This window comes from Argiope bruennichi, chromosome 1 (genome assembly GCF_947563725.1).
Source record: "Argiope bruennichi chromosome 1, qqArgBrue1.1, whole genome shotgun sequence".
Classification (NCBI taxonomy): Eukaryota; Metazoa; Arthropoda; class Arachnida; order Araneae; family Araneidae; genus Argiope; species Argiope bruennichi.
Window position 1 is genome coordinate 87,716,451 of NC_079151.1, and position 25,507 is coordinate 87,741,957.

General features: G+C 27.4%; 1 protein-coding gene across 1 annotated transcript in view; it reads left to right on the forward strand.

Annotated features, from left to right (window-relative positions):
• Nucleotides 1-9,392: 9,392 nt before the first annotated feature.
• LOC129971764 (glycogen phosphorylase-like) overlaps nucleotides 9,393-25,507 on the forward strand; it is a 42,142-nt gene continuing 26,027 nt past the window's right edge. Inside the window, exon 1 of the mRNA XM_056085743.1 lies at nucleotides 9,393-9,686. Within this exon, the coding sequence (XP_055941718.1) occupies nucleotides 9,441-9,686 (246 nt within the window). The 5' untranslated portion in view covers nucleotides 9,393-9,440. The remainder of the gene's footprint in view (nucleotides 9,687-25,507) is intronic.

Below are 25,507 nucleotides of genomic sequence, written 5' to 3' on the forward strand. Positions count from 1 at the left end.
ATCAATTACGTTATTGTTTTAAATCAAGTTCTTTCTTATACGAATGCTGGTTTTCAATTTTAAATCTATCGAACGACAAATTTATGACACATAAAATTCGCTTTTACGATAGCTTCCAAACAATCTCAGTGCACAAGAATATATTTTTACACATGGTGGAAGAAGTAAGATTTTACATGTGTGTTGGAGAAGAGTCTGAAAAGGAGACAAAATAGAAAATGATCTGATATAATATAAGGAAATGAATTTTCTTATTATAAAACGTTTTGTAGATGCATTTTTGAAAAAGAAATTGTTTTAAAAATTCATTTAACAACCCTAATTCATCAATTTAATAATAACTATTTAGTAAAAAAATATTTTTTTCTGTTTTCATTAATCCTTTTATTTGTAATTTAAATATAGGAGAAAAATAGAAAAAGTGTTTTAGTAGGTTAATATAGTCAATATTCTAAATTTTATTAAAGTTATTGAATGTCATTATCGGAATAATTTGTTCATTCCTAACAAAAATTGTTTTATCTATAAAAACACATAAAACGCTTTACAATAATCTCAGAACTTGTTCCATTTAAGTTGTTTACTTTTTAAATTATTATTATTTTATGGTGTAAGTAAGAATTAATTACCATTTATTTAAATTAGTACTCCTTTATCAATGTAATATATAGTTGTAATTTTCGTTAAAATATTTCTTCAGACAAATAAATAGAATAGCATTTAGACATCTCAGTAATAAATAGAATAATAATAATTCATTGAGAGAAAGAAAGAGAGCCCGTGTTTCAGCCAGTGTTACAAAAATGCTATTCTACTGCACCATAAAATTTTTGTTAAATATTCGTAAGGTTTCGAAGGTTCGTAAGGTTCGAAGGTAAATATTCGTAACTGCAATGAAATCTTCACAAACTAATTTAGCAACATACAAAAAAAAAACTTTCATGAAAAATATTATACATAGTTTACTCATTGAAATAAAAGAGTTTTACTAGAAGACGATCAGCAATTTATACAAACTGATATGCGAAGGCTATTATTTTAAAGTTGTTTTTTCACAGTTTATAATTGAATACAAATTATAGTTTTCCTTTTTTAATTTCAAATATCTTTCAAAAATATTGACAAATTTTGCTATTTTTCACTGGTTTGAAGCGAAACCAATCACTTTTTAATGGCAATAAGTTCTTGCGGGGCGTTTATTTTATACCAGTCTCTAAAGCTTGAAAGAAATTACCAGTAAACAGAAAAATAAACTAAATTATATCAAATATATAATTATGAAAATGCATTAGGGACGATGATTTTTTTGATTATTTCGTATTTTCCATCGACAGCTCAACTCATTTGTATAAATAATTAAGTTTTCGATATTGTTATGTGATCAAAAATATCAAACCCACCAGTGTTGATCTACATAACACGAGAGTGCTTGTTATTCTAACAACTTAATATTACTTTGCACATAAAGTTTCATTTGAAAGAAACAGGAAGAAATATAGAACAATATATAAACTTTGTAACGAGAAAAACGTGCTTAAAACACATATTCAATTCGGTTGCTATTAACTTACGCCAGAAATTAATCGCCAAATAATTCGCCAAAGATGACACAATAGATTCAGTAAAAAAGCCAAAATCACGCCAAAAGTTAATAACTCATAACTATTGTACATCAAGGCCATGTAAGGCGTTCTCTAGCATAACCCATTTATTAAAGAGTTTTCGAGAAATTTTTTTGAAAAGTTAATATCATTCTACATGCATCCTGCTTCTCTGGATCAATTACATACTCTATCGCCAAAAAATTGAATTAGGTCTATTCATGTATTTTGCTTCTATTTTCTTTTTTTATTGATGAGGCGATGCAATTCGATACAATTGAATAAATAGAATGAACGATTTTATTCTTAAATTATTGAACTAATAGTGGTGACTGGATATTAGGTGTGGGTTGTTATTAGGTTTTGGGTCCATAAATAATTAAATAATAAACTAAATCCATAAATTGAGATATTATTTTTAGCATTCCATATCCCTTCAAGTACTTTTCAACATTAGCAGATTGGCCTTTCGAATAATTTCAACAGTAAGAAGTATTGAAATAAATTTATTAAATTGCGAAAATTGTTTCAAATATTTCTAAATTCCATTGTTGCAAATTATATTTTAAATTACACAAGTTTCTGACACTAAAAACTTCTATATATCTTTTTTTACCACTTTAAAAGGCTATTTTTTTTCTAATAATGATACATTAAAATATTTTAGGATTGAGTTTGACTTAACAAAAATGATTCATTTTCATTAGATATATTTTATTTGATTAATTAATTAATGTGGCTAATCAATAATTAAGTACAAATCAAGACATACCATTTTGTGTGAGATAAACAACTGAAACATCTAAGTTTCAATCTTATTGAAAAATTGGTCAACATTTATGAAAATTTATTCAACTTCATTCAAAGATTGATGAATTTGGTGGGAAATATTCTACTCTGGTCCTAAAAAGGGTTAAACAAAAAGATCTATCTGAGAAAATCAAATATTTTTCTTTAAAATCTACTTTTTCAAACTGCCAAATAAGAGCTTAGTCTAAAAATTGTACTTTTGGGCATTATGTGTAGTACCCAAAAGTCATTTAAAGTTCAATCCTCTGTATAAAATAAAAATCTGTCATTCTGTCTTGTATTTATAAATTTTATTATCAAATATTTTCACAAATAATTTTTACCCCGTAAGTGTGGTGCTATATTAAAAAAATCTGACTCTAATGATATTAAATCTTACTAAATTCATTAAATGTCCTATTCATTCACTATGTCCTAAATTTACAATGACTCATTGGATCTCCAAAGTGAACAAGCCTTAATGAACATTATTACTTTCTAGTATACGTAGTATAGAGAAAGTATAGTAGTCATCAAAAAATTCAAACTCGAGATTTCGATAAATTGAAAAATACTTTTTTTGGGGAAATAACTTTAAAACGCTTTGAGCTTGATGGTTGAAATTTGCTATAAGGTCTTTACACCAAATTAGTATATTTCTTTCGAAATTTGACTAAAATCTGTTCAGTGGAAGTCCGTCTGTCCGGCAGTACGAATATAAGTTAACAATAATACAAAATTAATAATTACTAATACAAATTAATAATTACTAATACAAAATTAATAATTTAATAATTACAAGAGAGCTAGATATATAAAATCCGGTACACAGAGTTAACATTTATATTGTATGCACTTGTCAAATTTTGAGCCAAATCCAACTGTGGGTAGACCATCCATCGGTCTGTACTTTCAGAAACATGAAAACGCGATTGTTCAAAAGCGCAATTAGTTAAATAAAATAAATTTTTATGGGATTTGGAGACTACAAATGTAGTTTTGTATCAAATCATTGTTCCAATCGGTTGAGAAAAACGTGCTTAAAACACATATTCAAGTCGGTTGCTATTAACGTACGCCAGAGATTAATCGCCAAATAATTCGCCAAAGATGACACAATAGATTCAGTAAAAAAGCTAAACTCACGCCAAAAGTTAATATTTCATAACTATTGTACATCAAGGCCATGTAAGGCGTTCTCTAGCATTACACATTTATTAACGAGTTTTCGAGAAATTTTTTTGGAAATCACTCTTTCTGGTTTTATTTTCAATAAGCCCTACGAGCTTAATTAACATAGAAATATTCATAGATTAACTCTTACAGATAAAGTAGATAAAGTCTGGAAACTTCATAAATGTAAAATATTCTGTAATTATTAATAGAAATTCGATTAATGCATAAAGGATAATTGATTCAATCAGTAATTCCTCGAGATGCGTCAGAAGCCTCAGAGAAACACGCTCGAAGACATCCTCTGCCTTCAATACACCACCATCATCAATCATTGTAATTCATATTCGGTTCGCTTTCCGATTCCTCAAAGTGCCATTATCTTTCTTTGAAGACAAGCGTCACTTTCAAGCGATTGCTCAAAGTCAATTAACACTTCCTCTTTCATTGTTATCCAAATACAGAAGATGGCCAAACGGTCATATTTCTTAATTCGGTATTTAATAATACCTATTTTTATCCGGGATCTCCAACCGTGAGGTAATTTTAACCAGTTTAAAAATATATGATTCACGTGTGCTGAAAGTATATATTCATATACTGTGATTGGAGAATTCGTATTTATAAGATGCCAAGTAACAGATGGCGCCCATATTATGTGCCTTAACAAACAAATAACCTGACATCATTCTGTTTTATAATTGATTCAAGTACCTGATCTGGGGTAACAGGTTACTTCTCTTTAAATATTAATTTTAATCAAGCTAGCTTAGCAAAGAAAGAAACGAAGTTTGTAATTAGTATCTATTCTTTTGTATGATTTAAAATGCATCTATTTATTGATAGTGTTATTGGTTGTAAAAATAATTAAAAATCAAAAATAAATTATTGTAATATAGTAAATAATGTAGTATAATATTATTAAAAATTTAAAAGTATTCAAAAGCAGTTAAAGCAATCTTTTAGAAATACGGGAGATATCAAGCCAGATAATTGTCGAATTAAAGAAACCTCTAGATTAATGCAGCTTCATTTAAAAAACGCATTTTAAAATGAAAGCCTATATTTATTTTCGAAATACACTGAACAACACTATTTATTACAAACATTTCTACAAATAATAAAGACGAGTGTCTCTGCGTCTGTGTATGCGGTATTGGCACGCTATAGAGCAGACCATTAGACCTGGTGCGACCGAATTTGGCACATATATAATTTTGAGGTTGTCAAATGCGCACTTCGATATGATTTGCTTAGAAATTTTATTTAATTAAAAATCAAGCAAAATATTTATATTTTTCCCTTATAACTCCCAAAAATATTACTGCACAAAATTAATTTAAATCCTTTTAAAATTTAAAAAAAAAATTAATAATATCAATTTAATTGTTCAGCAACGTTTTTCTGAATTTTGGAAATTTTACTAAAAATATTTTTTTATTTAATCTTCAACAATAGATTACACAGCTGAACTGAAGCTCAAACCATTTTCATTATTTCATCAAATTGCGTGCTTTTCTTCCGTTGTTGAAAACCAATGAAAAATAATTCTTTTTAAAATATGTGCTGATTACAAAACGAATGAAGAATTGAAGTTATACTACCAAGAGAAGACAGAAACAGTTATAGCTTACAATTAATTGCATTATGATGCTATAAAAGTAGACATTATTATGTTGGTTCATATACAAAATGAGTAGAATATGTACAAGGTTATTGAGGTATCATGCCTTTAATGACTATCACAAGCGCTTTTTATGGGGAATCAAGAACGTAAATTATACATAAGAGATTTAATTTCAAGCAAACACAACCAATAATTCTGGCAAAGTAATTGGTCGCCAAAATATAATTAAAAATTTGACATAGGTCTAGTAATTTAAATCACATGGGAAAGGGAAGTGAAAGAAAGATTCCTATTCAAATCCAAACAACATTATTTCAACTTGTGATAGTCATTAAAGGAAATCTCCCAAACAGATCAAAAATCTTATAAACATCAGAGACCATCCCGCTAGATATCAGAGGTTTAACTTGCCCCATGGTTACTGACATCAGCATGTCATGACTTGTTTCAGCTTGAACGTTCCGCACCCCCCATTCTTTAAAAACCGGATTACTGGAAGGATCAAACTGGAAAAGACTAAATTATGTTTCGAAAAGTAACTTTTTAACTATTCGTAAATCTTAATTTTTCTTGATTAACAGTGCCAGGAGCTAGTACGCATTAAATAATTATAATGATAATTATTTATAAGAATTGCTAAATAGACATTATTTAAACAATGAATAATAATCAAAATTCATTCCTCTTTATACATTCCTACTTCTTCCTATTCCCTACTTAGATAAAGGTTTTAAAAACTTCCATATTTAGCTATCCAATAATCAAAATCTCTTCCTAAGTATTCTTGACATCGCTAAATCTAGAATAGTTTCTTTCAGAATAACAACAGCATTCAGAATTTCTAGAATATCAATATTACAACCTTCCTTGATTGATTATGATTTCCGATATTTATTATTATAACTTATTTTCTGTAATTTTGTACAAAACTTTTATGGCTCCAATTACTCATATAGGAAAACCTGAAAATATTTAGCTACAAATGCAAAGTGGTAAAAACTTCACTTGCAGCGGGAACTATAAACCTGGCTGATCCGGCTGCAAGTCTTCTCAGTTAATGATTGCAATTTTCAGTGAATTTCTAAATGTGTACTTTCTAATTTGAAAATACTTCTAACATCAAATGGCCAAACGTTTGCAAAATTTACCAATTATATTAAATTAAAGAATAAAAATCAGATTGCTCCATTTTCACTTACACTGAACAAAATTTTTATCTTTTTTCCGGTTATGAAAGAAGTAATCTGATACGGTATCCGCCGATAAGCTTTTGAAATGAAAATAAACATCTTTTGCGTAATAGTTAAAGTCATTCGCTTTTTTTAATCGAATTATTTTTCAGAACAAATCATTCACTATCTAAAAGTGCAACTAAAAGTATTTCTAGAATGCCTCAAACTAGTATTGAAACTTAAGAATGCCGAAATGATTCATAAATTAGTAGAATGAAGCATATTATTTAATAATAATTATAATTAAATAATATGCTTCATAAAAAATTATAATTAATTTTTTTTTAATCTAGTTAGTCTTGAAATCAAATAATCTTAAGAATTAGAAGGGATACAAGAGTTAAGGTATCCGAGCACGTACGGGGCAATTTTTTGAAAAACGGTGTAGACATACTTTAACCATATTTCTGAATTTAAGACTATTAAAGATTAACAATAGAATGTCAGTATTTGAAATAAACATTAATAATTTGTGAAAATTGGTATTTAATAGCTTAAATTTAAGAATATTCTTTAAAAACTTCAAATTGGCTACACCAAAAACTATTACTCTCATCCAAACAAAACTTATACCAAAATAAGCTACATGGTTTTCTCTAGGGAATGAACTACAAGCATATGGTTATAATAATAAATAAAAATTTCAGAACCAGACGAAGATTTATCATGAAATTTTTAGTAAATTTATGGCGTCATTATACAAACAATAGACTGTAAATTAAAAAATATTCACTCAGTCTAAATTCTTTTCGTTCATTCCCTAGAAAATAATATAAAGATAACGTCCACCAAATTTCATAGCAATATGATAATTATATTTTGATTTATTGATTTTAAAGTGAGCAAAAAAATAAGTAGACGCTCTTTAGGCTGTGAATCATGTTCTCAAGTAAGATTATAGAGAATAGTGACTCGAAGTATTTTGAAAACACCTTCTTTCGCATCAACACCATTTATAATAAAATTGTCGAAAGCACCATTTGGATTATGAGGACAATTTCAAACTTAATTACGATAAAAAAAAAATTGCTATTTTCAATAAGCTTTTTATTTATCACCAATTATTTCTCATTTTCTTATTTATTTTTAAATTTTAGGCTCATGAAAAAAAATTTCATTGTAGAAAAACAAGTTAAAACTCAATTTCCTAACGTCCCTGATACTGTGTGTTTCTGTAGTACTTGGTTCAGCGTAAAACCCTTGGTAAGGAAAACCAGCAGTTAGCGACTGAGCATGCGCAGTTGAAATCAGAATCAAAGAAAAACGCATCTCGTTTGAAAATTTATTTATCCGTTTGTGCACAGAGACATACAGTGGGTAAAAAAAGAAGTATTGGCAATTTCCTTAATTTATTCATATTGACAAATGAATAAAATGTTATGCAATTTTAGCTGTCGTAATTGAATACAAGACATCTTAGATATATAAAAATAGTAAAACTTTTATTTTAATTTGCATTTTCTACGATTTTTTCTTTCAAAATCGAAAATTTGCATGTCAAAAAAATATTGGCAAAGTTTTAACTGCTATGCAAATTTTGTTACACTGAAGTCACGTGTTTCGACTGATAAGAAACTCTACCAGTATAAAGTCAACAAAACTACTCCAAAAGTGTGTATGCATTATTTTGCGATTACTGCAGTAAAATGACTTCGAAATCGAAGGAGTTGGACGTTAGTGTTAAAAACATGATTATTAGGCCAGAAATGAAGGTTTAACTTACCGTGCTATATAGGGAAAAATACAATTAAGGAATTCTTTATGACATTTTTTCCCCTTAGAAAACTGTGGATTGTTTAAAAAAAGGACTGGGTTGGTTGTTTTCTGATTTTAATATTAAACACAAAATAAAGTAAAGTAATGATTAGTCTTATACAGTTAAAGAAAAAGTTAGATGTGGTACAATTCTGTAATACTAGAACACGAGCCATCCTTGATTAGACAACATCTTACAAAATTATTTGCTTTTTGTAAAAGAGAAAATGTTTTATTTTTTTAAGTTCATACAACTTTTTATGCATGTTCAAAATAAATTTACTAATTAATTTGTATTATTAGATTTTGCATTTACTTGATTTTTAAGAAAGCAATCTTCATATTGATAAGATGTAAACTAGATAAATAAGAAGACGTTGAAAAGTCGGTAAACATGGAGTGTGAAAAATATTAATTAAAAATAAGACTTAATGCAAAAATCGTTTTCAGTAGATATATTATTGATTTTTTTAAAAATATTTCATCCATAGTTTAAAACTTATTTAATTAGTTTAGTTATATAGTAAAAAAAACTGAAAATTTGATTTCATAGTTACGAATCTTTCATGATAGAAAATTACGTTTTAATAAACTCTTAGGAAATCTCGACTTCCTAACCAGATAGTTGTTGGTTCAAAACCTATTCCCATTAAAGATTCTCTACGCATATGACCCTAATATACTTCAAATTTTTCAAGGATCCAAACATCGCCTTACTGATCTGACATGAAAGTTTTGAGGGCGGGTAGGGATGTCGACTCAAATGTCTATCTTTCCACCTGATCACGATTTAAATATAGGAGGTCCACCCAAAAACTCAAAATAGTTCTCATGTTGCTTCAAAATGGGATTTTAGTCTAATTAAACTGAAACAATTGGTATAATCATTCGTTGTCCATAAATGCAATAACATTTCTGTCCTCACTTTTTTTTCTTTCTCAAACGTTAGTAGAAAAAAACATTTCTAAAACAGATAAAATTGCCGAAATAATTTTATATCTGGTCCTTTCACTCATTTATATATCTTAAAAAGCATTTTCCCTACACCAAAAAACAACGATCACAAAATCCTAGCAACAGGTGAATAGAAGATATAAAAAAAATGCTATCGATCTTCCAAAGTAAACAATTATTGGCATATGCGTTGGCGCGCGGGAGTTGGCGACCCTACTAGCAACCCTGGCGAAAACGAAAGCCGTCCATGATTCAGCTCTTGATATAAAAACATAGAGAGCTTCCTGCAAGACCGAACGAGAGCACACGATGTCGGCCCCACCGCAAAGCGATAAGGAGAAGTTAACTCAGATCTCCGTAAAGGGGATAGCGCTGGTAGAAAATGTGAAGAACGTCAAGACCACCTTTAACCGGCACTTACATTATACACTAGTGAAGGACAGAAATGTGGCAACCCTACGGGACTACTACTATGCCCTCGCCCACACAGTCAAGGACAACCTGGTCAGCAGATGGATCAGGACACAGCAGCATTATTACGATACTGATCCGAAGGTAGGTGAGAATCTCTTCAGGGGTTTGCATTGTCAAAGAAGTGAAAACTGATTGATCCAAATCCAAAAATAAAAAGCATATAAAAACTCCCATCCATTACTGAATACATGGAATTTAAATATTAAATCAGTTCTAACGCAAAAACATTTTTTTTTTTTTAATTTTTATAGTTTTGGAACATGAAATTAGGAAACATGCTCATAATACCAGTTTCAAAGAATTCTGAATTGTTTTAGCTTTCTTATTTGCTGGTTTTGAAGTTACTAAAAAGGAAGAGATGTAAGAGGCAGTTAAAATTTAAATGATTTTTTTTTATTAGTTACAGTAGTTTGTTATTGTTATGCAAAATTATAAAAAATTACCTTGTCAAGCATTTTTGAAATATTTCAAATTCCATGATATTGTTTTTAATATATTATTCTACAATTCTATAGTCTAAAATTCTGAATAATAGATTTAAATTCTAAAGCTCAAAAATACACGATGAATGAAATTGATTTTTGTTTATTTGTTTATTTTCCATACCCATTTCTTGCTAAATTTAATTCATTCATTTTAAGGAAAATAACAAAGCTTCTTTTCGTTGAAATCTTAAATACTTGATTAAATTTTTTTTTTAATAATTCATAGGCAATGATATGAAAATATTTTTACTAAACATTTATCTTTTTCAAAATTTCTTCATTTAGTATTATTTTTGCAGTATGAGTATTTTTTTAAATTTAAAAATTATTTTCATTTTGAAAATTATTTTTAATTATTATCAATTTTTAAAGAGATATTCAATAATCATTAAAAAAGACAAAAAATAAGATTTTAGACCTTAAAATAAAATTATCAACTAAGAAGAAAAAAATAATAATAAATCCATGAAAAAATCAATATTTAGAATATTGGTTATAAAATAGTCTAAATATTCTAAACTTTCCTAACAAATAGGCAATCTTTCCATTTTCTTCAAAATTATTTCCAAGAGTGAGACGTCGGATTGTAATGCTTATGTTGAGTATATTTAGTTTGAAAGCATTACAAAAGTTTTTAATTATATTTCTGTCATAATAATATAAAATATATTGTTTGAATTTTTGTTACGAAATTCGTTTATAACATTTGTTTTTAAACAGATGACATAAGAATTTTCCAAAACTTTTTATGTGGATACATTTTACACAAAAATTACATAATTTCTTTTTTTATTATTATTAACCGCAGTAATAAAACAGCATATCAAATCCTTTTTCGCTGATGTCCCCCTACATCAATTTTATTTTTCTTTAATCCTTTAAACATTTTAAACAATGAAGTGCTGGTATTTGAGACAATTTATTTCTTTTCTTCTTACTAATTGCAGTTGTTTCGAAGTAAGAGTGACGTCCATCCCTCTTGACAACCATGTCTCAAATGACCTTTCACAAGGCCATTTCATGAAAGCAGTTTATTTTGAAAACATTTTGATCAATTGAAAAAAAATTGTAATGCATTACATCTATTCAAAAACAACCTTCTCAGTGAATTCCTTTAATTCATATCATTTCACATCAGTTGTTGCAGAGTGTACGATTTCAGTAGAATCGATTAGTGCTCATTTCGCTATTGTCAGATGTGAGAGAGACAAATTTTATTTATTTAATTGCCAGCTTTCGCATAAACTGAATTCAAACAATTTTTAATTATGTTTTTTTTTATTTGCTTAATTATATATTTTAACAGTGTTTTATTATTGAATTTTTTTTCACTGGCATTTACCAAAAATAAAAGTTAATAACTTAATATTATAAAATAGAAATAAAATTTGTAAAATTGATTTATTATTTATTCATTTGATTCATTATTTATTCATTATATTCGCATATTCGTTTATATTTTAAAAAATGGAATTCTTATTTTCTAAAATTTGTTATTTTTATTTGATTCAGAAAAATAATTAGTTTGACACGGTTTAATTCTTTAAATAAAAAGTAGCGCAGTTTCAAAATATGCTATTTAAAATTTTTTTAATAATTTATATACAGAAAACATTTGATTATTTGTAACGGATTTCTTAGAATTCGCGACTTCTTAATTTTTTTTTGGTAGCTTAAAAAAAATTACTATTTATTCCTTCTTATTTTAAGTCAAATTACACCAAAAATTAACTTTCCAAAAAAAAAAAATTGTGAAAGCATGATGAAATCATGTCAAAAAATTTATCGATAAAATTTGGCAACAAAGCATAATCACCATTTAAGTAAATACTGATAGAAAATCCTTCAAATTTCTTATTTGGTTTTTTTTTTTTAAAAAAAAAAAAAGGTTAAGATGTGTTTGTGGGCCTTCTTTTTCATCCATCATCTTATCTTATCTTTAATATTTGTCCCATGATCTCCTTGGAAACATAAATCCGAACTTTTATCAAAAATCCTTATTCACCAAAAAAAAAAAAAAAAACACTGCATGTTTGTTTTCTCTATTTTTATCTATTTGATGTTTTAAGAATTTTATTTTGATCTTTAAAATTGCACGATGGCAATTTTATGATAGAGTAATAATAATAATAATATAAAATTCCTTTATTTCCAAATAAATTCTTTAACTTTCATTAATTTTAACAGGCTGGAAAAAAAATTAAATGCTAGATAATCTGCAAATGAGCTTTTTTTATGAAATAACAAACTTCTATATTAATTCCTGATACATTTAATGATACAGAACTAACAGCGAACAATTTTTAGAAAAACAAGAAAATGTTTTTATGACAAATATTATCTGTTATTGTGAGCAAGTTACTGAAACATATAAACTGTTCAAAGATGAATCGGAATCATTATGGCATACAAAATCAGAATATTTTGGTAAATAAAAATAATTCAAAAAATGTCCTAGCACATGAAAATTCGTATTAAATTAATACCATGAAACGGGGGGTACCCGTTCATGGTAAAGAATTTAATACAAATACCTAAGAAAACTTTACGAGGTTATATCTAATTGAACGTTTAAAAAGACAGAATTGTATTAAATTTTCCAAGAAATTTTCTGCATAAGTTTTGGATGAACAGTAAGTCTTGCCTATTTTTCCCGCACAAAGGGTCCATTAATTTTTTCCCTGACTTCCAATAATATTTAAATATGCCTGAAAATGGTAGATCTGGAGTTATGAGCATGCATTAGCTGCCCTTATTACTTTTTAAAGTATCGCCTGAAATCTTTGGTGTAGAGCATAAAGAGATGTCAAGGATACTCCTTAAACAGCCTCGTAATATAGAGCAGGATACGTCATGGATACACTGAGAATCTTCCAGAAAGTAATTGATTGCACGTGCCGTGAATGTCAGTCATGTGTTACAGCTGGGTAGTTCATACTTTGTATTAACAAATTAATATAGAGTTTCGGTGCCTCCTTTGCCTCAATATTCCAATCGTTCTTTAAGAAATCTATTATTCTTAAAAGTTGATAAGCGTTATGCAAAAGCATCCTGTATATTACTAAAAAATAATTACATCAATATAATTTAATTCTTTTTAAACTATCGTCATGTGTTATTATCGCCAGATATAATATTTATTTGCCGTTTTGAAGCTTATATCAATATAATTTAATTCCTTCGAATTATCGCCATGTATTATTATCGCCAGACATAATACTTCTTTGCCATTTCGAAGCTTATATCAGTATAGTTTAATTCCTCCGAATTATCGCTATGTATTATTATCGCCAGATATAATAATTTTTGCCATTTCCAAGATTCTAACAAATGCGTTAAGAAGCTTAAATTATTTAAAATAAAATAATCTGCATCAAATTTATTTCCTCGGGTGGTTTTCATAAATATTTAAGTTTCCTTCTTTTACAATCATATAAAAAGATAAATGGTATGAAATGTCATTTGAAAACTTAATGATGTGATTTGCTTAATCATTTTTTTATATAATACACAATGCAATTTTTATATAAAGCTGCCTCTCAAATACTGCGGATAGTCTTAATGAGGAAATACACAAATTTTCAACCAGGAAGAAAAATTATATACTTATTAATTTACTGTGCAAACATAGACATCTTTCTGCTCTCCCTCTCACTCCAGCCGGGGATCTTTTTAGCTTTTTTTTTTCTACATGCGACCGGTTTTAGCAGTTTTTTTAAACACCAAACTAGTTTCAACAACTTCTTGGATTGGAATAAAACTATAAAATTGTAGGCTTTAGGGTAGTTACAGCTGAATTAGACTAAAATCATATTTACTTAAAGCATTTTCATCAAAGAAGCATTTACAAGTAGGAAAATGTAAAACTGGAAAACATACACATGAATGTTATAATTATTTTCATATTCATAATGTTTATTTTTCAGTCTATTGTATCATATCTCAAAACATCGTTCATCATAAAATACACTGTATTTTACGAAATGCTTAAAAAAATAGATATTTTCATTTTTCAAACGAATAATAGGGTAGAATCTATTAATATTATATTACTTTACAATAGAAAATATTTTTAGGATTGAAATTTACCATAAAAAAAGAAAGAAAATAAAAAAAAATTTAAAGAAAAAAGAAATTTACCACATTTATACATTTAAGTCATGAAATTGAGTTTTGCATAATTTTTAATGCAATATAGATGAAAAATACCTCTCACATGTTTGTATTGGATTACTAACTAAAAATGCCACTTCATATTAAATCATTAATTAATGAATAAAATACTACATATTAAATTATTGATTTTTCACATTTAAACAATTCATTGTTAAATGAATTATTATCATGCATCATTTTTATGCAAGAATGCCATGATAATATATAATTCTCTGGAAAATGTATTGAGTATATAAATATGACTCTTACTTTTTCAATAGATTGCATTAGTAGTGTTGCCTGCCCAGCAAAGGAATCGTGTAAATTGTATTTGAAAAGTTTGACAACATTCTTTAAAATAAACGCATGCCTCCGGTTAATATTAAAAAGATATATAATATTAGCCTAGAAAGCATGTCGCCGGATAGACTGGTTGGTAGTGCGTTGGATTCGTATCTTTTAGGTTGCGTGTTCGAACCCCACCAACCGAAGACTCCCTGTGTATGGAGGTAGGTGGCGCATGTATAAATCTGTCGTGGTCACAAAGTCCTCTATATCGAGAGTAATACCACTGGGGGTGCTGGTTCAGGGGTGATCGTTCTCTGATTCAGGTTTAAATTATGATTTGTAGATGAGGAAATGAAATGCATAAATGAAGCCCGCCCCGTAAAAAGGGTTGTGACGTGTGTGTAGCTAAGTCGTACTCTTGGCACTAGATGGTACTATTGAAAGAACAAGAGACACACCTTTGGTTTAAAATCACTGACTTCTAAATTCAGTGGGCTTGTTGTGACAAGTGCCATTAGAAACAACAGTGAACATTTCGAGTTTTATTCCAAACAAATAGCATTTGCAGGAAGTTATGCTATAGTATTAAATTGTGAAGAAAATTGCAATAGGGACATTTATTGTGAATATGTCTTCTTCCATTGAATACAACTTGTAAAGACCGATGTTAACGATTTAAAAATAATGATTTCAATATACATGACAAAAAATACAAGATGCAGATTTAAAAGCATCATTTGATGAAACTGGTGAATGATATTCAATTGATCAATCTGAACGTAAAAGAAACGCTCAATGCACGGCTAAAGACATAATACAGTTGTTTTCCAGCACTAGAGTTGTCCCAAAAGCAGGAATCACTCGATACTGCTCCTTCAGACTACAATTTGTTTCGCTCTATGTAAAGTGCCCTTTCTGAGGAGAGGTTCGATTCAAATGCAGATATCAAAAATTGACCTATTAATGGATTGTATCTAAACAACTGTGTTTTTTTACGGGAAATTCGTTGAAGCTCGAAAGATAGACAAATGCTGTAATTACTTGGGTGAAATATTTTGAATGAATTGATTTTTAATTTTTACAATAATCAAGCTAACTTTAAAACAGTCCGGAGTCATACTCATACACCCAATAAATATTTTTCATTGTTTTCGCTCTACAATAAAAAAAATTGTTAATATAATGTAACATAATTCATCATTTATTTTCTATTTATTACACAATTTTATTTATTACATTTTTAACAAAGAAAAGGTAGTAACCGTAGATTGAATATTTTATTAATCTGTATGTTATTTGCAACGCCACAATTTCCCTTCAAAATACTCTCAGTCTTTCCAAAGTCCTAGGCTTTCTCTATATAGCAAGTAGTTACATTAAGTTTTTGCTTAATTTTGTGAAGTTCTCTTTAATCGGTTTAATCTTGCTTTAAGACTATATATAGTGAAATAAATTATTCTTCAACATAAAACAAAAATATTAAAAAGGTCTTTTTTTTTTCGCATGACGAATGTGATAAATCATTACTAAGATTCCTGAGAGGAAAATTGTCGTATTTTTATTGCAGAACAAAAAGTAGAAGCCACGAAAATGTGGTTTCTTAATCTTATAATTTCCTTTCGTCTCTAAGGAGAAAAAAAAGTCTCATAAAGTTTTTATGATTTGTTTTGACATTGATCCTACCGATATCCTGATAAAACTCCAATAATATAAAGTACTTCAGAAAGCTATCGTAATAAACGAACTTAAATCATGTCCATTTGGTAAACAACATTTCTGAAGCAACTTTTATTCTATCCCTTTTCATTTTTTTACAAAATATAATTAAACGTTAAAAAGCAATTCTTTAAGCCAGAAGTACCAACAGAAATTAAATAAATTAATGAATAAATTATTTATTTTTAACATAAATATTCAAGACATATTAAACATTTGAGAAATATGCCAATATTTTTAATGTTATCATCACATTTTTTATTAAAAGCCTACTCCGACATGTAGGATGTAAAGTGCACATTTTTCCTTTTATTTTTTTTTGTCTGTTTGTTTCGTTGCCCAAAAGACTCCAGACAACTATTTAATTTTAAAATGTTATAATACTTTTCAAGAGGAGGATCATTTTCAGAGAATTCAAAAACGTTTACAGCAGTTTTGCCAATTGCTTAACAACAATACAAAATCTGCATAAAATTTTTACACTTATGATTTCACAACAAGATTTACTCAATATTGCAAAAAAAATTACTGAATAAAATAATTGCTACTATACAAAGAATAAGTTTGATCTAATTTGCCAAACGAAAGAGAGTGATAGAAGTGTCCATGTGAAACATAAAACACTATAGTAATTCTGTATATTATTTCTAATTGCTTACAATGGCGGATAAAATGAAGATGCAATAAATGAAAAGGGTTCAAGATTTGAAAAATTCATTTGACATAATTACACATAAAATAAGTGCATAGATTGAAAAGAGTAGAGAAAACCTTATAAAGCGACGCGATCTTCATCAGAATGCCTGGATTTAAAGTGAAGTCACAAGCGGCAAAACCTTGGCGAAATGTGAAATCGATTTGTCGCCAAATTCTTTAATATTGAATACCACAAACATCTTTCAGCTGCTATCTGTCAAATTTATCAAGAACTTGTCCATTCCGTCAGTTTTTGAATGTGCGTATAACAAACCATATCAGTGGTTTATAAACCATATCAGTATTATTTATCTTCTAGTTCAGAAGAAATTTAGAGATCATTTATGGCTAAAAGTTTACAGGGAAACACATCGAAACAATCAACTTTTAAAGTACATACAATGACAAAATCATACATTAACAAAAATAGGATAGGATAATACAAAAAAAAAAATGCATTTTCAATAGCAAACATTTAATGCATTTACCAACAAAACTAAAATGTGTAAGTGAAAATTCCCATAAGTGAGCTTAACACTAGTTTAGCATTTTAGTAGCTGCAAATGACTAAACTTGAGTAAAAGAAAAATTCTTCTTTTAAGTGATTTTCTTTCCTCCTGCATCTCCCTCAAAAAAATCATTAACTTCAGAAAATATCCTACTTTTATTGAAAATACAAATTCTTAAATCAAATTATGCTTATTATCTATAAAGTTCGCGTAAGACCTTATAAGGGAAAACCTAGTTTAATCTTAAATCATATAATATTGTCTTAATTCATATTTAAATTTTATCATAAGGCAACAAATGTATAGGGAAAATGAAAAAAATCCTCGTCTAAGTTATTTAAAAAAAAAGTGGATTTTTTTTTTAATATTATGCATAGAATAGAAGGTTTAAAATGCACTTCTAATTATAACAAAATGAAAGTTACGAAGGTGAAGATAAAAATATCTATAAAATTATAAATTCTGTAGTTAGCAGAAGAATTCTTGTACCCCAGAATACTTAGCTAATTTCATATATAATACAATAAAAAAAAGTTTTTTTTAAAGCTAGAAATTTTTTAACTGAATACGATTATATTTGCTGCGAGTGTTTCAAATATGAAAACAGTTATTTTTTGGCATTTCTAGTACTTGAGATTTAGCGTAACTAAATTATAAAATATTCAAAACTTTAAAGAATAAGTTGTTTCTAGAATAGAAACATAAAATGAAAAATATTATTTGAATATTATTATTTGATCTCTCAAAGAATAATAATCCTATAATGGATGAATAAATAATATGACACCAAAGCTTTATCGTGATGTAGTCTATGCACATCAATGGATAATTTATATGAACTTAAAAATAACTATATCTTTGGTCAGCTAAGAGTCGATATGAAATATTGTACCTATAGATTAGTAGAGACAAATAATGCCATTGGATTAAAAAAAAGTATCCTAATAGAGAGAATATGGTTGCTGAATTGGAAAATTTATTCGTGGAGCCTTTGTCAGAAAAGGCAAAATAATCTTGCCTCCGTTGCATATAATTCTTAATGAAACGGTGTTCTGATAGCTGTTGATCAATGGAGCACTTCATTTGCAGACATAGGGCAAAAATATGCCATGAATGTAGAGAAAAGGTTAAGGCTTGAATTACTGTCTGGAAATCGTATAGTTCATAAACGATCCACGTTTTGAATTCCATGAGAGAGACAGAGAGAAAAGAGTGGATCATATTTTGATTGCCATTAGGAGTTTTCGAAATAGCAAGTCAAATCTTATTGTTCAAAAATTTCTGGGACTGTTAACTAAACCAGCATAAATGTTAGCCTTTGAATTGCAGGCCTGAAAATTATGTTCGTAAGTTAAATAACAAGCTTAACAGCTTCAAAGACTTTTGTTGTAACATGAGAATAAAGGCATGATACTCTCACAGCCAGTTAAAACGTTTTGCTGAAACTCTTAGAGGAACTAGAGAACAACAAGAGAAATGATTTCATAAAGACAATGGAAGATGAATACAAAGGCAAATAGTATACTTATCTGCAAGTAGTTGGAATCTGCAAAAATTCTATTTTGGAAAGTTCCCACAAGATTTCCAAATTAAATGCATTTTAAAATAGAGCAAAATAACTTTTCTTGTATTTTTATTTGATTTTTCTAATTCCAACTTTTAACTAAGAAATTGTAGATTTTTGGGAGTTTTAATATAGTTTTAAAAAATAATTTTTTAATGAAGAAAACCAGCTTTAATTTAACAATTTTAAATTTATTTTAATGTTCTAACTTAAATAACATCATTTTTATATCTTACAAAGAAACGCTTATGGGTAAAAACTATCGTATGCCACACTACTACTGAAGTGCAAAAAGTCGTATTGTTTTCAACTCATCAAACATACAAAAAAATCAATTTTAAAAATTCTCCTTCACCAAATTTGCGTTGGCTGTATAATTATTTGCTTTACAATAGTTGAAAATTTTGCTCTCCATCCTTATTTACAAATAGAAGTGCTGGTTATTGATTTAATAAAGTCTTGGTTTTTTTATGATTCTTTTAATGTATCAGTTAATAAAAATTAAATGATTTTCCCAAGCCACATACCTCTAAAAAATATGTTGCTGTTGTTTGTTTTTTTAATTTCAGTAGACTAAAATATGTTTATTCTTAGAAGTAAAAAAATTTTAAATATAACACAATGCTGAGGCTCAAATAAACTAAATTAATTTCCTTAATTTATTTTTTATATTTTTTAACTTCTCTTCTCATGCATAATTTATCAAATCCAACCAACTTTTTCGACCTATCTATCACACTATTTTAAATTGAATGAAAAATCTTTTATAACATTGATAATCTGCAAGGATTTAGCATCATAATTAATATAACCAAATCATCTTCATCCCTTTAGAATTTGATTAAATTTCCTTGAAAAGGTCTGTTTTTCTTACCTGCTGGCATAAGTCCAAAAACGTGGCTAAACCTTATTTTTCATGCTTGTATTTCTTAAAAATGCAAAAGGATATAGTTATAAAAAAATAATTAGTATAATCTTTGATTTTTGAATTTGAGATGATTGATATTTTTTCTCTCCGGCTCGCATGAATGAGAAAACGAGGATAACTTTTTAATGATTTGATTGCTTTAAAATATTAAAGAATATCGATATAAAAGCCTACAAATAATAAGATCATTGCTGTTATCTTTAACTCAGTATTTTTGTATCATTCTGAAACTATTATAAAATTATTAAAAATATTTAGAGGAAAAAATTTCATCTTCCTTCTCAATCACAAATTAATACTTAATATTAAGAATTATCTTTCAACCCATATATATATATACATATTGTAATGGCGCAACTGCAAAGTTAAGAAGAGAGGTGCCAGTACTCCATTTCAAAATCATATTCAAAACTTTTAGGTATGTATTTAAACAACAGAAGAAACATTGTGACATTTAAAAAAAAAATCCTAAAAACAACGAATATGATTCAAATTTTATTATAGCTATCAAATAAAAATTGGTACAACTTTTATTTTAATTTTTTGGGGTAAAATTAGACAAAAATGTTGCAGTATTCTAAATAAGCATTATTGAAAAAATAAGTTACTGGGTTTTAGTAGATGCAAAAATAATTTTTTATAATATATTTTTAGGGTTGTTAATGAGAAACTGTTTAAAAAAGACCAAAATATTTTTCTTACAGCTTAATTTTAATAGATTTTTTAAAATTATAACTTATTAATTAAAACGTATTTAAAATTAATGGAAAAGAAAAATTCTTTGAAGTGCAAGCTTTTTAATTGTATCTCCACTAAATTGAATAATTTTAAGTTCGTCTTTTTCTTTTGGAACAAAAAACAGGCACACGTCTCCTTTTATTATTATTTCAAATGTACAAATTTCAAGTAATTTCGATATTTTAATTTTACAGAATATGCATTCAACATTGCTTCATGTTCATTATGCACGTTTCTGAGAAAAATGAAAACATCCGAGATCTCTTTTGACTGAAGTAAACCTATCAACTTTGGATATAACACTCAATAACAAAAAGAATCACATCTTTAACTTATAAATGATAAAAATTTATTTAATATAATTTTATAACATCGTGACAAAAAATGTACAAGCTCTTAAGATTTTTTCACATTTGAACGGATAACTATAATTAAAATCACAGTAAATCTATCATCTCTGAATATCACTCTCAATGTCACTTGAAAGTCGCATTTTTAACTTATAAATGGTCAACATTTATTAAACAAAATATCGAAGCAAAAAATATACAGGTCCATTACAGTCTTCTAACAAATGGACAAATAGCTATGATAACCATTATCATAACTAATGATTATACCAATCTTTGTATTGTAATCAGATGCCGTTAAAATCAAAGCTCTGATTAAATAATGTCTGCAACTTTATAAGTCAATGTCAGTGACATGTTATCATTCACGTGTTCATCACGTCTAAGTATTCCATATATTTATAAAAGAGATTCCACTTTAAAACCGATATGATTTTGTCTTTTAATTTCCTTTTTTATAGCTGTATTATCTTAAAAAGTTCTTGCCTTGCATTTGATAACGAGTGTTCAAGGTTAAATTAAAATCTGCCGGCATCAAAGCGGAACTCTTGATATCGGTTAAGTTCCATTTCAGTTCATTGAACAGTTACGAAATTTTACAATGGAAAAAACAATGAGGTGATATATCATTTGAAGAACACAAGATGCATCTGGACAAACGGATGAGAGAAATTGAGAATAGCTGAAAATTTTATTCAATGAAATTGCTATTAAAGTGGCACTGATTAATTTATGCCTCGATTGTTCCTGAAATATTCTGAAAATTTATTAGTTGCGAGGATATTTATTGCAAACTGAAAAGTAGAATTTTAAATAAAGAAAATTTTGTCTTATTTTTGGGGGAATTTATCAGCATTGTTAAAAATTGAATTTATTAGATAACAACCTATAAACTACTGAATCAGTAAATTTTAAATATAAGTGCCAAATGTTTCATACTATTTTCAGTAACTTTTAGTCACTAATTTTGTCGCCAAAATAATGCTTATACATTGCCCTAGTATTTGTAAATTGCGTATTGCGACATGAACGATAGGAGAATCGTGCAAAACGCTCTATAGGACAGCCGTTATACTTATAACTACCAAATTTGATCCATAGTTACTTCTTAAGTCAAATTTGGGTAAATTTTTAATAATATTTTAATTAAAATTTCATTGAAATTTGAAAGTTTTTCCAATATATCTTTGGCACTGGTTATTGCTCATAGATCTTTTTTGCACTACTAAAATTCCAAATGTAAGCTTATTTAATAGATTGATTTTATGTCTATACAATCTTTTTTATTTAGTTTTAATAAGTTTTTCAAAATATTTAAGTATATATTACAACAACGCTTTCATTATTTAAATTACTGAAATTAGATACATATGTGTTTCAGCGCTATTAAACGCATTTTTATGAATAGGTTTTCGTTGCCTTCCTTAATTTAGAACTAATTTTGTGAAAATAATTTAAAGAGGAAAACTCGTGAATTTGAAAACATTATTACTATCTGAAGTTTGGGTTTAGAGGTTCGAATCTCACTTTATTTCTTCTAAGATTTTTTTATAAAATGATGCAGTAAAAAAAATGATAAAAACTTCTGAAACATTTATATTTACTGTTGAACTCAAATCCAGTTTGATGCCCTTAACGAACTTAAAGTGTGATTTCTTCTAATTTAATAGATTAAAAATTAAAATTAAATTATTAAATTTGTTTCAAGGATTTAAAGAATTAAAATTAAAATTAAATTATTGTAAACACAGAGTAAAAATTATTAAGACTATAAGACAGAATTCAGTTATTTTTAATAAATTCAATTATTATTATTATTATTATTAAGATTAAATAAACCTTTAAAGTAATTACTAAAATTATTTTAACGGTTTTCTTTTGTCATTATTTCAAACAACAATCAAAATTTATTTGTTGAAAATGCAAATAGCTTTTAAATGTCAACTGTGATTTTTTAGTTCCCAGAATATGTATTCCAGTAATGCTGGTTTTTAATATTTACTTTACATCATCGCATGAATTCATTCGATTTTAATTATTGAGAAAAGTTTAAATTTAGAATCAGTAATTATCCTCATTTTTATAATAATGATTTATTTTGAAAACTACTACGAATATTTTATTTTCGATGTGTGGTGTTAGGTCAGATAAATTAATTTTATTTAAAGAATAGTTTTTTTTTTAAATTTTGAGCATTTTGTGTAATTGTTGTAAAATTTGTGTGCAGAAATTTCGATCGAGTTAAAGAATATTTTTGCTGAAGATTCATTAGGTATTATATCTCATTAATATTTTTTCGCGGCATTTAATTTTTTTAAACGTGTATTTAATACATACGAAATCTAGAGTACTGTCTCGCAATTTTTTAATTTTTTTAACCACAAATTTGATTTGACAAAGCATCATACCTTCATCTAATTATAATATTTTTAAACTTATAAATAAATGACAAGTCCTTTATAGACATTATAATTCTATATATATATAAAGAAATAGACAGAATTCATTGATATTTGCATGGACAATATTTCAACAAAGTGATAATGTATCTCAAAATTCTCGAAATACAGGTGTTACCTAAAACAAAATAGATAAAATTAACGAATTAAACGGTAAAATACAAAAAAAAATCTATAAAATACATTTAGACTGAACATTATAGAATTAATAACTGAATATTTTAATTTTGCTGTATGAGATTTTTGAATGTGTGATTTGGCTATAAGTTAAAAATTTGGAAATTGGAAAGTGCATGGTCCTATTTTTATACACTTACAAAAGTTAAAGAGTTCTCGAGCTAGATTTATAGGAAGCGGAACCTGAGTGACGGTTCGTCTAAAATAGAGAAAAGAGGAAGTCGCTAAAAAAGAAAACGGAAATTCATGGCAGCAGGTCGTTGAGAATTGCATGCTTTATTTCTTTTACAATGTGACCTCATATTTCTTATCATGAAAGTTCGTGGATATCAAATTTATGCCCCTTCGGATGATTTTCATCTGAGAAAAAGAGAACATTTTGGTCCAGAAAAAATAAAATATCGCTAATTATCAATGAAATTCTATTTTTTCGGAATTAAAATCAGATATGAGATTGAAATTTATTATAAAATTTAACTCTGGAAATATTTTTTTTTTAATTTTATGTTGTCGATATTCTAATTCATATTAATGTATTATCAAATAAATCATAAGCAATGAAAAATTTTAAAGCCTATTCCAAACATGTTGACTTTCAGTTAGTCGTTGTTTCATTTTATTTTATTTATTTATTCATTCATTCATTCATTTCTTGTAACTGGCAATTTTAAAACTATATATATAAATAGAGAGAATACTGAGAGTTTTCTTGTCGAAGTATGAATTATATTATCTATATTTAGGTACTATTTACAAATATAAACAAACATCTAAATTTAATTTTAATCTATTAGTTTTTTTTTTCAAAAAAAAATTAATTTTTCCCAATAGATGTTATTTTAGATATGCTTTGTAACAGTTGTTCTGTTTCTGCTTTCAGGAGTTTTGAAAAATTACGAATTGTTAGCTACTAATAAATAAATACATGCATTTTCCATTTTCTCTATTTATTTTAAAGCAATTTCTTTGTAAAAAAAAATAATTCTAACATTATTTTTGATTCGTTTGAAAGTATAGGTGAAATCTTTAATTTGAATGTAAAGAGCATGGATTATATAACAGTATTACTTCTGTAAGCCCCGTGTGATACTTTGTGGTGCACGGGGGATTCATAAATGTTCAATAAAAAAAAATTATATAACAGTAAAGGCTGTTACCCTCTCAGTGGAGATATTTATATTATTCGCTATTTTTTTCTGAACGTTATTGATCTTTGCCTCTGGCGCCATCTATGTTATTTTGTTAGAATCTTCTTTTTTTTATATCTTTTTTTCCCAGTAACTTGAGGTTCTGTTTTTTTTGTGTGTGGGGGGGGGTTCTCCCTTTTTAACAGAATGAAAGGAATGTAGTTCCTTTTTTCAACTGTATTTTTTATCTCCGAAAATTCGGGGCCTTTAAAGGATGAAATACGTAATCCGCTTCAGTTAGCACATTATGGAGCGATATTTTCTTGCCTTCTTTTTAGGTCAAATTATAGAGTCATGTGATTCATCACATAAAAGGCTTCCAAATGGTAAATATAGAAACCATTTGTCAGTTGGTTTTCGAAAATATTTTTCTATTTAAACAACCAGACAGTTTATTGTTGCTATTCTATAGATTTATTTTAAGCAAGTAGATTTAACTTAGGATATTATTGAAAGCGATTTTTTTTTTTTTAATTTTGCTTAAATTGGCTGACTTGTATTATTCGAGATTATCTTTTGATAATTTTTTTTTAATATCGAATAGGAATTCTATAACAAGACTTTTGATGGATAAATTGATTGGTTTATCGCCTTTAGAGAATAGTGCATAATTTTCAAGTTTTCTTGGTCAAAATATTTAGTGGATATTC